A 14,137-nucleotide genomic window follows, 5' to 3' on the forward strand; every position below is an offset into this window, starting at 1 on the left:
TGCTTTGGCTTAGGAAGAAAATTTGAGATCTAGGGGACCATGCGTTAAATAATCTTGAAGGAAATATACGTCGCTAATGGGCAAAAGCATTAAATTGACACTTCAACGTTCCTGTTTGTTTCTTTGTTTGTTTATATCCATCGCAATGGCACCACAATATCGTGTAGTTCAAGAGTACTATATTGTTATGCATTGTAAAATTCACCATTATCTTATGCTACAATGGTGGCGTTTTAGCATAATAGGGGGACTGTATGTACATGTGTTAGTTGATCAGAGTTGAAAAGCACAGTATTGGAAAAGATGCCGGAATTTAGCAACGTTCACAGTATTACTCACAGCAGGTATAGTAGAATGCAAGCACTCGTCCACAATTCACCCCCATAATGGAGGTATGTGTTTGTTTCTTTTGTTGTTGTTTGTATGTGTCTGTGCTAGATTTGTTTACACCAAGATGCAAACTGACAATTTCGGAAGCATTTGTAGTTTGAAATTTTTGACAGCAGAAGCACAGTCCCCCACAAATTGCATGTATCTCAATGTGCTGTAACATGTACGCTTTCCTATCATGGTGCTCGTTTACTTAGGAAATAACCTACTTATATATTGTAGAAAGACTTATAGTTGCGAAGCTTTCACATAATAACCGGAAAGCATCTATGAAGCTTCAAATCTCAGTAACTGTTGGACTGAACATTATATTCACTTGCTGAACAATTGCACCATATGCGCTCGCCACCTGTGATCGTCACCCGTCGTGGCAGGTTAGCAGCTAAGGTGTTGCGTTGCAAAGCTCGAATCCACGGGATCGATTCCTGGCCACGGCGACAGCATTTCGACAAAGGTGAAATGTAAAAAAAGTATCTAATCGGGAGTCTCCGTAATAAATGCTCCCACCATGGCGTGCCCCATATTCTTGTGCATTCGTCACGACAACACCCCAAACGTTATCTTTGTACAGTTGTCATAGCAGCTTTTGACTTAAAGATTTTTACATTGTGGCACACTTCATATTGCATTAGTTAATCCTATGGTTGGTGAGCAATAATATTATCCCTGTGACAGCAATCAGGATGCATACATGCCGGCGGAAACAAATCCCAAAAGATTCATGGCCATGCGCGTGCAAAGGCGACGGAATGTATTAAAAAAAACGCGTTTTTTAAGAGCCAAGCTCGCTGAGCCTAATGTTGCCCCGTGGTCTATGCAACCTTATGCGACTCGAAAAAAAAGTTCTTCATTTTGACAGTAGTGGTCATCCTTCCAGCAAAAAGTTTTTTTTTCTTTTCTCTAAGGTGTCTGCCGAAACGCAGCAGATGCATGTGCTTAGATTTATCTGGACATTACAGACCCCAAGGTAATCAAGATTACGTTGAAGTCTCCCCTACCTACGGCGTGCGTCATAAGTACGCACGTAAAGTCCCACAGTAATTAGGGTCTTTGCCATTGCGGCTTATTTTGGTGGAACATTTCAGGATTTTCATAACTTGCCTCCACCTGCTCACGAAGGCGCTTGCGCACTTTACATGAGCCCTGAACCATGTGTCGGTAGGCCACATGGATAACACGGCACTGATGTCAGTTTCGTAACTTATGACCTTATAGGTACAGCCGGTACTGCAGAATCAGTTCTGCAGCGGTGGAAGCTATTTTTATTGCTTTTTTAAATCACTGCGACGCATTTAAGTCTGCGACAGAAAATGTGATTGTGGGAGGAAATGCACTTTTCACTTGACCCTCAAGATTTCGAAAAATATCCGTAATGTCCGCATAGTGTCACGGGAGAGGACAGCTCGGACTATACGACACCGTCTGCTTTGCCTCTTTGTCCCATTTGTAAGTTGTGCAAGATGCTGCAAACATAAACATTAATTTTCGTGACATACTTGGCGGAATAAGTGCGGGATATACCCAGCCTCATCAATTGAACACGGAGCTTCGAAGCTGTCGCCGCTACCGTGTCTCGTCGGAGATGGCCAAGGAAACGCCGATGGCGACGCAGTTCGCGTTACCTGGTACGTCATCGGGACCTCGGTAAATATTGGGGCACAGACAACGTGGATTTGAAGACTGGATAGCCATGTACAAAAATGTAACCTGGTACAACAAGTGAGACGATACGGTGATATTGGCGAGCATCATTTATTAAGCACGAGGCACGGCTTGCGTCTGGTTTGAATGCACAAGCATGACTTCACGAGCTGATACTATATGGGTAAGCAGAAGTTCACCAACTTCTTCAAGCCTGTTGGTGATTATCTGGGTGCAATTTTAGAACTCGGATATCGCGCTAAGATAGCGACAGAATCGTACAACCATTCAGCACGTGCTGGCATTATGCAAGAAACTCAACAACGTCTCCAACGCCGACAGAGTTGTGCACATTCTGAAGGGCATTGCGGATGACGCGTTTAACCTTATGATTTTTCAGAAGAGCTTTTCAGAATACCCACGCTTCGAGCAAACAAAGAGCCATCGGGTTCAAAAACAATTTCCAAAAGTGTTTCGGCGACATCATATAAAGACCTGAAGTCAGCTGGCGGTACTGAATAACTTGGCATGAATTGCTCGTGGCGATCTGGAAGCAGTGTCCCCAGCAGCTGCTTGTAATGACCGGGCTTGGAAAGACCCCGGCCTGCAAGGACGCCTCGCCAATCGAATAACGTGGCATTTCACAATATCTCCTCGCACGCTGCAAGGAACGTGCATCGGCGGGCACGCTATACGCAGTCCGGGTCCCACAAGAACGCTTGGCTCGAAGCGCGTGCCCGGAAGAGTCTAGTAGGAGTGCGCCGGGCATGCGCTGCGCGCTCTATGGTCTTCTCTGGCCTCTATCGTCTCTTCTGTGCAGTTGTTCCATGTTGTCGTGTATGGTAGGCCAGTGATAGGTGCCTCAGTGCTGGAAGATACGCGACCGTGCCCGGTGTCAGTCTACAGATGGGTCGCAGGGTAAGAATCTGAGTGAAGCCTGGATTTTGAAACTAAGAACTGGTAAACAGCCATCAGCTACAACACGCGTGTGCAGCCAGCACTTCCGCGAGGAAGATTTATCCTTCGGCGTGGGGCCATGATGTTTTGTGAGTATAGCAGAAAGCGCTAACTGAGACTCTAACCCATGCACGCATGACCCTTTTCTCCGGCAAGCTGGCCCATATGTTGCTCACCTTTATATTGCAACCAAAATCAGGCTGATCCGCTCCCAAATTCAAATTAGTCCATCCCAACCCCATTTATTTTCTACGGATTCTTGTTGGAAACGTGCCACGCCTATTGCGTTACAGATGCGATTTTCGCACCAGAATTGCTGGATAACTCGCCAAAGAATGGTGCGCATTCAACATTTCTATTGTAATCTCTACGTCTTGCCTTTACCCCGCTCTGTAGCTACAAGCATGTTGCTGCAATAAGTAATTCTCTCTTTTTCACAACGATTCTTAGCTCATGTGGGTCGTTGTCCACTGTCGTTGTTGGCTGAACTAATCAAGCAAAGGTTGCTACGTGCTATTTCTTCACCTTCGCGTTGCACGCTGCCACTTATCTGTCAGCTCGTAGTCTGCTTCATCTTCAACATGGAGTAATAGCGAAGTCTGCGGTTTTAAGATTGGGTTTAAGCAAGTTTGGATGCTATAAATAGTGGCAAGTTCAGTGGAATGGAAAGGGAGCGATATGAATCGTTTTAAAGACGAAGGCTCGCGTTCGCCTTAGCACTAACCAATTAATGTATTGGATTAAAAAAAGAAACAGCGGGAATTTGGCAGCTGAGGAGACCGATAAATATACAGTGTGATGCCTCGTGAGAAATAATGGCAAAGAAACGTGCAGGAAGTTAGAAGAACAAATTTGTCTTCCTGATGGCACACGCAAGTCGCCGTAGGTGCCGAAGTCCCTGAAGCTTTAACAAAATCATTTTTGAACAGCTTTGATAGCCTTCACGCAACAACGGTTGCTTGTGTATACAGTCACACGCTCATAAGTACCGGCCGCGCGATCTCTTTATTGAGGTGCCATTCTGGTATGCTCCATTCAGTTATACAGGCAGCCTAATCTAAGAGCATTGTCTACTGTACTCTAGAAGCCAGTTTGGGGTACATCATCGCGGCGACAGCACGCAATGTACGCTCGCTGTGCGTATTTTGTAAACAGGTAGCGCCTGTGAGAGCTTCTACGTTTTTCTTTTTGTCGAATACTATTATTCTCACTAAAACATTTCTCGTTTCTTAAATACTTAAAGAAAAGTCCAGGAGGGCTTCCGAGTGGTGTTTTCTTATAGCGCCGAAAACATATGAAAAGCGCGCTGGCGCTATCCTACCTAACGCCGGCGTGCGCACGGGCGGGTGGGGGGCGGGGGCACACACTGTTGATGAGTCGGACCTGTCCCGTCAATGCTTAAAGAGCGGGGTTATAGCCAGGCAGGATTTTCGCGACAATTGCGACAGGAGGCCCCTGGTGTTGCATTCCAGGTTCCAAAGGCGGCCTAATCTAGGATTGCGAAAAGCCCGTCATTGTTTCATGTTCATCGAGTGCGAAGCATGTTGTCTTTTACACTGGACCAGCTGGGGACGGGGGAGCGCCACGACGAAACTTTTGTTCTTCCCTAATGGGGAACCCTGCGCACGCCTAAGGCGCGCCCGATAGAGGGCGACTCTGTAACTCCTCGCCCACAGCAACGATATTACGCTTGTCGAAAAAAAAAAACGAGCGGTCTAGTGTTGAAAAGCAAAAAAGCTAAGCCTGAGCCCGCAAGGCTACCCTGCACTCGGGAAAGGAAGCGTGGGGGGGGGGGGGGGAGAAGAGGGAGTTGATATTTCTGATGCTTGTTTCTGGCTTCTATCACAGCGGGAACACATTATAAGGACATAGGACGTAAGCGTGTCTCAGGTACCAGGGTAATTAATCTCGTATTTATCTACCAGTGTGCACTCACCTGACGCAGTCTCCGTGTGTCCAACGCTGGTTTTGACGGACCCGATCTTGAGCGGCCTCTCGCGGGACTTGCAGAAAACGCTGCTAATGGCAGCCAGCTCCTGCACATCCCCCACTCTCGTTCCACTGCCGTGAGCCTCGACGTAGCCTATTTGACGTGGATCGATTCCGGCTTCAGCGTACACATCTCTCAGAAGTTTCTCTTGGAGTTTGCCAGAAGGGAATGTTATGCCTGCGAAACCACAGTACAGAGACTTCACTATACAGCTACAGACGTTCGCAGCTTAGGAATGTTGCGCCTCAAGTATTGCATCCCCTAATTTGTTATAATCTTAAGTAGGTTATAGCACAGAACATTTATACTACCATTTACAGAAGGGAAACTGTACCTTTGACAGTGCAACGGAAATAAGGGTAGCGGTGGCGTTGTGAACTAAAGTATCCGACCAAGAGATGGCGCTGCGGAAACTATCATCATCATTGCGCCGGGGCAATATGGCTGCCGCATTGCTGGCGGGTGCGGGCGGTCGCGGGTCGCGGTGCACGCCCGCTGGTTCTTGGCGTTTATTCACTGCTGTCCGGGGGTTGTATTCGCGCGCCGCGGCAGCCTATCGTTACTACAAATATTTTCGTTACGTCGCCAGGTGACCGAACGGCCTCAACTGGCAGAAAACACGCCAAGCAAGTAAGCTTACATTGTTTATTGGCAATCGTGAATGCAGCAGTATACATGTAAACAAGCAGAACTGTCAGTTACAGAGTTGAACAATACATACAAGAAACAGAAATATCCATCTGCTTAATAAAATTGCCAGCTGAAACTGAGCAACTCTATGTCTCTTGGCTCGTTCAGCATACCTCTTATAGTACGCAGAACGAAGCGTCAGACGATACTATTTACGATGGGTGACCCTTGCACAGTACTTGCGTACAGTGCTGCCCGTCTTCTTTCTCACTTACACATGCGCGTTTGACGATTTGAGCGGTAATAAACAAACAGCATCAAAGCTCGCAAAAGATGCAGTGTCAGTAAGATTAGCTTCAGCCCGACGTACTATTTTGACAACACATTGGCGAGAGCCACTCGGCGCTGAAAAAAAAAAGTGAAACCACACTGTTGTGCTAGCTATTCCTGTACATAACGTGTTCTCGTTATTGTGCTCAATATCCGTGTGTTCGTGCCTGCGCGCCAATCTTTTTACGATGAATTCCGACCATTTAGCTCAACTTTCAGTTCAGCTAAGCTCGTGTGTTCTGGGAAAACACCATTTACGGTATCACGTTGAAAAGGAAACTTGGTTCATGTTTCAAAATAGGTTGCAGGGACAAACACTTCAGTTGAGTAACTGTTGGCGAATAAGGAAAGCCTTAGCCTGAATCCAACATTTCAGAAAGTGAACATTCCTGTAAAGGTTGTCACGGAAGACAAGTTTCGAGAAGTGAGCTACCCTTGCTCGCCCACTGTTTATCAACTGACGTATGTGATAGCGGATGCCTGCGCGTGTTCCTGAAAGCACTCATTTATAAATAAAAAAGAATGATGTACCAGTGGACAGCACCGACAATAGACTGCACATGATGTGTGCGCGCACAATAGAGACATTTGGAACAGTAGTATACTAGACAGCTAGGAGGTGCTGGAAGTAATAGTAGCAATGTTGGGAAACTACGCAGTGAGTAATCATTTCTGTCAAATGTATATAATTAGCTTTTTTGTTTAATTGCTATGTTTCGCACTGAAAAATAAATAAATTAGTCCATTTTTTCTGGTGCCAATGGTGCATAGTCGTGAAAGACACTGCTTAAACGATGGACGATTGCAGAAGCTGAATTTACATTTTCAGTCTTCACTACCTCCTAATTGTCTGCCTCACTCTTAACACGGGTGTCACACAAAACTAATAAGGCGGCAATAGGGGCTAGATGGCACGTCTTCATGCTTGTGATGCGCTGCAGGTAGACACGGACCAGAAAAAACGAGAACAGCACAAGGTGTTGCGCATCACCCTGTGTTGTTCTCGTTTTTTCTGGTCCGTGTCTACCTGCAGCGCATTACAAGCATGAACACAAAACTAGCCTTTTTTGGATATGTAGCTCACGCCAATATCAAAGAAATAGCAGTTATTACACATTCAAATCTTTAACATGCACAAACACTGGCCAACTCTATTGAACTCTGATTGTATCTATTGAGTGCACTCATTTATTTTTCTGTTAAAAATAAACATACTTTTAAAAACTCCGTGTCATGTGTCAGGTCTGTTATCTAGAACAAATATTATTTGCTACTTGTCTGTGGTTCCACTTCACATACAAAACAAATTGCTTGTACAAATGCAACGGTGCTGTACCCTCTTTTCTGGATGTGTCTCTTTACATATCATCCCATTAATGTATTGGTGAAGTTCATTGAATAAAACTAAAGACTAAATTTTCAAATGCTTTACAAATTCAACAGCCTGTTTCATAGACACTGCCCAAAATGTCCTTATGCACATGCTTCTATTCTCCTGCTCCCATCATCAAACGTTATTTATTCCAGAGTAGCGACCCGGAAACTATTCTCCAGGTGACCACTACACGAAATGCCTTGTTTAATGAAGGCACGAGTGTTTGCACACAGTTTTCTATTTTAGAACCTTCACAATGTCCCTCCCTACAAGCAATCGGTAGACATAACTCTTTGTTTCAGCACTACTGTAGCTTTCCCTGCCATTGCTTTGCAACAGCCTCCACAATTGCAGCAAACTATATTCACTGGGAAAAACAAGTGCTGCTAAATATGCACTACTACTGGCTCACTTGCTACCAAGTTACATGTGATACTCTATGCAAAGTTTCACACGTAGATTAAAGTACAGTATGTGCACCCCATCACATGCACTATCCAAGAAATTTGAAGCCAGCACATTTCCTCTAAACTGAGTAATTCATGAAGCAAGAAGCAATAATTTGTGGACCCAATTTTGTACTGCTTCAACATACCGTACAGTATCACTGCTTTTCAGTATAAGGCTTGCATTTGTCCGCCTGGTAAACTTTGGTGGTGGATAGGCGACTCTTGAGCTTCTTACGACTTGGTGTGGGTAGCTTGGAAACCAATGATCTCTCTTTTGTCCAGTTTTCTGAGAAGAAAAAAAATTGAGTCATGAGAAAAAGCAAGAAAGAAATTATGAAAGGAAAAAAATTGGTTCAATAAGTAAAGTGTCCACAACCATACCTTGTGAAGATTTGGGACGACGAATTTACTTTCAGTAGTGGAAAATCCTCTGCTGACTTGAGGTAGGTTCAGAGATAAAGCATCCGAGCGTGTGCTGATATGAGCAGTTTCTTGGAGGCTGTAGTTGGGTTGGAAGAGGAAAAAATAATGATTACTATGGTAGAAGCATGAGTGGATTGCGATTCATGTCTGAGAAGAATGTATATGAGAGCACTGCATGAGAAAAATAGTGTGCACATAACATTGCTTTGTTTGTGAATTTGTTTTAGTGGTGACCTTCAGTGGACCGTGTCTGACTAAGCCTCAATTAGAGGATACTAAGTTAGTTAATTTCCCAACTCTATAAACTACATGGTATGTGTAAATGTAATTTGTATGATTGTAAACTTACGAAAATGTATAAATGCATATACATACTATAAGTTCACTTGGCTCTACCATGCATTGGGCTTATGAGCATTTATCTCAGAAGACTAATTTGTGCAGAAATAGGTAAAACTTATGCTGCGATCTGTGTTACAAAGTTTAGCAGTAAAGATATCTTTTGCAAAAATGAGAGCGAAGTAAATAATCTTAGAAAATGTCATTGTAATCCACAAGCGGTGCATCCGATCAGCTGGACGAGTCGTAAAACCTTTTGAAATGACAAAAACCGTAGCGCATGCAAAAAAAAGCTATGTTAAAATGCAAAGCAGTGCATTTTCACTCACTGTTGCGCACACCCACATGGTGCATGGTTATTCCGTTTTCGTAGGTAGTCGCCGAGCTCCTTGAATTTTCACGCTGGCAGCCGGTGAAGCGCCGCAGCTGACGTGATTCACAGGCTTTAGACACGTTCGCTTTGTGGCAGCGGCATGTAAAATTTGGCGCACAAACTCGCATTGCTATATCAAAACTGATTTAAAACGGAGCTGCGTAACGCCGATCAAAGCAAACGACCGCGGTACAATTTGAATGAGATAACCGGCCGAAGCGCAATTGATACCAATGGGCTGCTGCTTTTCGAGCGTCAATGTAATCTCAATACTTGTCCTCAAACAATCAAGCTCTTGTATTAACTCTAGAAGTAACATAAAAACTGTTCCCTACTAGCTATATGCAAAATGACACGGTAACTAAGCTTTCAACAATCTTCTGATACATTCTGAAATGAATTTTTTGGCCGCGTTGAGCGCCCCTAACACGGAAAATGCGAACTAACTTATCCGACCGCTAAAAGAGGAGTCAGTAGCTCCACTCTCCGCGCATATCGATGGAACTCGCCGCGGTTGATTTTTTCGCCCTCTGCGGCGATCGCTGGAACTTGAGACTTTCCGGGGCCTGGTTATAGTTAATCGCACTGAAGTTGCGGTATGTGGTCGTTTGCAGAGAGGCTGACTCAAAGTTTGCCTATTTTCTTTTTTAATTTCGATAAACATATTAAGTTAGAGCTTCTCTGTCTACAAAGAAGACTTGGTGGAACTTGATTTTATGCGGAGATGCTGTATCATGGAAGCGGACACGTTCAAGAGCACGAACGACTCTCCATTGCACAACGTCAAGTTTATTTAAACTTGTAGAACCCCAGATCAATGAGCAGTAGTGCAGATGCGACTGAATTATCCGAGTTTGTCTCGGATGAAAGAACCTATTTTTCATAGTGCGCCATTGTTCAAGATAGCATGCTTTGGAGGTTAGATATATAATTCCACGGTTAATATTGTTCAAAAAATACTCCTAAGAACCTTATACTGCCCGTTATTTCAAGCACCGCGTCTTAACGACGCTTGTTGAAAGTAGTACATATACGCGAGCTACAAGCTCTGAGGATTATATCTTTTTTTAGCGTTTACCTGTAAGTCATTTTCATCTAACCACAGTGACAGCTCTCTTAGCAATAGAATTGCTTTTTTTCAGCATTTTCCCAATTTCTGCTACGAAAAAAAATCACAGCATATCCACGGAGTGAATGATGATGAGTGGGCGAAGCTGCGGAGGTTCATCGGTAAACCGTGAATCTTCCGTCAATTCTGCCCAGTACATCATCACCGACGTGAGATCGGGCGCGTTTATACTAAAGGTTCGATGAGTTATGACGACTTGCAGCTCACGTTAATTTTACATGTACGCTCTGAATTTTCATTGTTTAGAAAACCATTGCTTTAGAAAACATCTGGCGTCTTTCGTTAAGCAGCTGGCGTCTTTTCGTTTTGCTTTAGAAACATCTGGCGTTCTTTCGTTTTGCTTTTAGAAAATATCTGGCGTTTTTCGTTGGTTTATTTCATCAATCAACGGCGTTTTGAACAAAATTTTTATTGTTTATTCACGCACAGGAGAAATCTCACCAGGCACTACCTTGGCGGTAAACAATGGCTGCTAATGGGAATGGGAAACAGAAGAAGTCGGCTTTTAGCTAACACTTACACTTCTACTTCTACTAACGTTTCCTACTGGAACATGCCAATGGATGCTAATGGGGAATGAGAGACAGAAGAATTCGGCGTTTAGTTAACGCGCACGCTGCGAATTTTTTATTGTTCAACAACGCACAGGAGAAATCTCCCACCGGCACCACCTTGGAGGTCAAGATCTGGTACTAGCGTTAAGACTGGTTACGCACTACGACTACGACAACTACGAGGGACGAACGGGTGCCGCCTTAAGGAGCTTCGCCCCTAAAAATACATTTACATTGTCGGCAGGTTTCAAGGGATAATACAAGAACGCCAGGCCTGCGTGCCACGAGCAGCACAGTCACAACGAAAACTCGAAGAGCGCACTTTCTAGAGCCCGTTCTGAGCTCTCTTGGGGCGTCTAATACAAGTACACATGCAAGCTATCCACTACGCCATAAATCATAAGTTTCTGTAGTACGGAAGCATCCACTGTGTCACTCTTCGTCTTTCTGCGGATAAGCGAGGTACAAGCTACTCATCTGTGAGGCATTATGCGCACTTTGTTGATGCTGCATGTCGCTGATGACGTTGAAGAATTATGGCTGATCACTTTGCAGTGGGTGGGAAGCTTTAAAAAACACGCTCGTTGCTCAATTAGCATTGCGTGACGCCTGGTTGTTATTTTACTCTTCTTAATCTACAGTACATATGTTAACGCGATTCCTTGACAGACATGACGCCTGTGTCTTTTTTCCTTGCCGATTTCTTGCCAAGCATGACGCCTGTAGAGTCCTTTTGCAAAGGGGTTTCAAGTACCAGAGTTTTTCTCTGGTAGAATACTCGAATACCGCGCAGAGAGCCCGGGTTCAAATCCCATCCTGGATATTTTTTTTTATTTTTTGCACCTTTTCTTATTTCGCGCGATAACGGTTATGGACACTGGCGGGCGGCGGCGGACAACTACGGAAGTGTTGTTGGGATCTCATAACAAATTTCGCTGTAAAAAGTTGTTTCTGCTGAACACCGGATAGCGCGCGGTTTCTCCTACCGCGCTGTCCTGGATAACCAGGCTTGTAACGAGGTCGATATCTACAAAGGCCCGTTATCTACCTTCCACGAAATTATTTCCCACTACCATCTGGCCAGGAGAAAAGTTCCACCCCTCATATTTCTGCATACGTGTTCGTATCCCGCTCCTGGGTCCCTTAAATATAGGACTGACCCTGACCACTCACAGTCGTGCCCCAAATGTGGCCATGACTCATGCTACACATGATCTGGCTGTGCCCAGCCCTTAATACCTGTCCACCCGTCACGAAGGAGAAATGGGAGGAATCTCTGAAGAGCAGCAATCTCAACACTCAACTGCAGGCCGTCCAGAGGGCCCAGAAGATCGCGGCGGGACTTCGACTTGGGCGGACCACCAACTTCATTCTAGAGAGCATCCGGCTCTCTGGATCTGTGTTCCTCAGGACTGAAATAAAGTTCCTGCCATGTCATGCTGAACACAAGTCTGCGACACTACGCGCCGGACAGCGGGGCTCATGCTAGAAGGCTACTCAATTGGCGTTAGCAATTTCGGTAGAGGGCAAACATACAAAAAGTCACAGTTTCGCCACAAGGGCGACGCAATGAATGCCATAGCAACAAATTGCAATGCCGTATGAAGAAAGGCTGGTAGAGCACTCCTTTAGCCAACACGGCTGCTGCAGCGAGCGTAGGAACCTTCGTGCGGTCTGTGGCTTCAATGCAAACTTTGCGATGAAAGTACAACACGTACGAAGCTATCAGCTATCTTTTGAACCGCCCTCAAAAGATTAGCGCGGGAGCACGGGCGACCACGCCCTTTAGATCAAAGTACAGGGTCGGAGGCGCGCAGCCTAACTTTGGTGAAAGACGAGCGGGGCGATGTTCTTTATAGCACGCCCTTTGGCTCTTTGCACCATCTAGCGGGTGATAGTGAACAAACATCTGCCACGCTGAAGCACCTCATAGACCTGCGTACGACCAACGGGCAATGGTGTATATAAATAGCTCGCTGTTAGCGTGCAGAAATATGTGCGATCGTGGCCGAGTCGTTTAACGTGTCGCGCCTCAAAGCAAGGTCGCAGGTTCGGGTCTCCGGTCGCACGCTTTGGAAAAATTTCCTTCTGGGTGTTTTTTTTGTGTGTATGTGGGCTATATATGCTCAACCTCCTTTACGCTTGTCGCGTATCGTCACAACAGTACATCAGCTGATATTTCTAGCGCACATGGATTCGTTCACTTCCTAATCGCTCAGTTCCACGTTTTTATATGAGAAAACGGACGGGATTTCCGAACTGCTCAAGTTTAGCGAAACGATTATTGTTTTCTGCATAACGACAACTGATACCAGTTTATCGGTAGCTGGATAACCTTAACTGAGAATAGCAGGGTATTTGCTATAATTCCAAATAATGTAGTAGAAACTCATCCAACCACAGTTGCACGATTTTCAATGCGCTTTGCACTAAGCTTGTCCTGATCATCCTTTGTTCTTTTCCGTGAAAAGCTCACGGCCGTTTCGCCACCTGACAAGGCAGTTGTGATTCTATTGCGTTATCAGAATCTGCAGAGTGCCGATTAGTACTGCGACGACACCCCCGTTTCGCCGGAAACAAGGGAAGCTCAAGCTTCGTTACCTAAGCACCTACCTTCGGTTTTGTAACCATCCGTGTTTGCCCTGACATTGATGATCTTGGCGTATACTCGCCGGGCAGCCGACGGTCGCTGAAGAAAGAATGCTCCCACAGCTTCGCTGCGCGCGTATCCATCGCCTGCGACCAATAATGAAAACATTGACTGATTTCTTTTTTTTTCTTTTTTCACATAACATAGGCAAAAATGAGCGAAGATCCGAGTGTAAGAACCACTTTCAAGCCTGTGAAATAGCAAGCATACCGCCTCTATACATCGAATCCTCATAGCCGAAAGAAGGAATATAACTTTGTGCAATTTCGCTGCGTTACGATTAAGTCTTTTTCTTTACTTAATTACGAGACACACCTTAAACTGCTTTCGGTATACTCCCTAGTCTGTATGGCTTTTTATAATGTAACATCGTTATAGGCGGCGATTATACTGGCTTACCTTGTGAATCGAAAGCCTTGCATTTTCCGTCCTTGGAGAGTACGCCGAGGCGCATTAGCATGAGTGATAATGCGGGATCCAACGTAAGGCAACTTCCGCCTACGATGGCTGCATTGCAGCGTTTGGAGCGGAGGGCCAGCACAGCCTCGTTCAGCGCGCTCAACGAAGATGAGCAGGCAGTGTCAATTGTCATGCTGGGGCCTGAAATAAAGTGCGAAAAGGTAGGATGGCTCTGCGATGTATTTCCCGTGGCAGACTGTTGTTCCACTTGATCTCTCCAATCCCTATCACCGTCACCGCTAACACCCTACTGTTCGCAAAACGGCATTACGGTTGACTGACAGTTTCATAAAAAGGCACCATTACAAGTTATAAAACGAGTCGGAGCGTGTGCAGGTAGTAGAGGATGCTGACAAGCACCCATACGGGCGCTTCGCGTTCCTTCTGTTGTTCCTCTAATCTCACATTCGGCGCAGAAAATCTAGCAGCTGAAGCTATGCTGTAAGCT

At 45.2% G+C, this 14,137-nt stretch overlaps 1 protein-coding gene across 1 annotated transcript in view; it reads right to left on the reverse strand.

Annotated features, from left to right (window-relative positions):
- LOC119391816 (fatty acid synthase) overlaps window positions 1-14,137 on the reverse strand; it is a 169,801-nt gene that overhangs the window by 94,734 nt on the left and 60,930 nt on the right. Inside the window, exons 3-5 of the mRNA XM_049415410.1 lie at window positions 13,630-13,830; window positions 13,194-13,316; window positions 4,925-5,155 (exon numbers count right to left, since the gene is read on the reverse strand). Coding sequence (XP_049271367.1) covers window positions 4,925-5,155; window positions 13,194-13,316; window positions 13,630-13,830 — 555 coding nt within the window. The remainder of the gene's footprint in view (window positions 1-4,924; window positions 5,156-13,193; window positions 13,317-13,629; window positions 13,831-14,137) is intronic.

This window comes from Rhipicephalus sanguineus, chromosome 4 (genome assembly GCF_013339695.2).
Source record: "Rhipicephalus sanguineus isolate Rsan-2018 chromosome 4, BIME_Rsan_1.4, whole genome shotgun sequence".
NCBI lineage: Eukaryota > Metazoa > Arthropoda > Arachnida > Ixodida > Ixodidae > Rhipicephalus > Rhipicephalus sanguineus.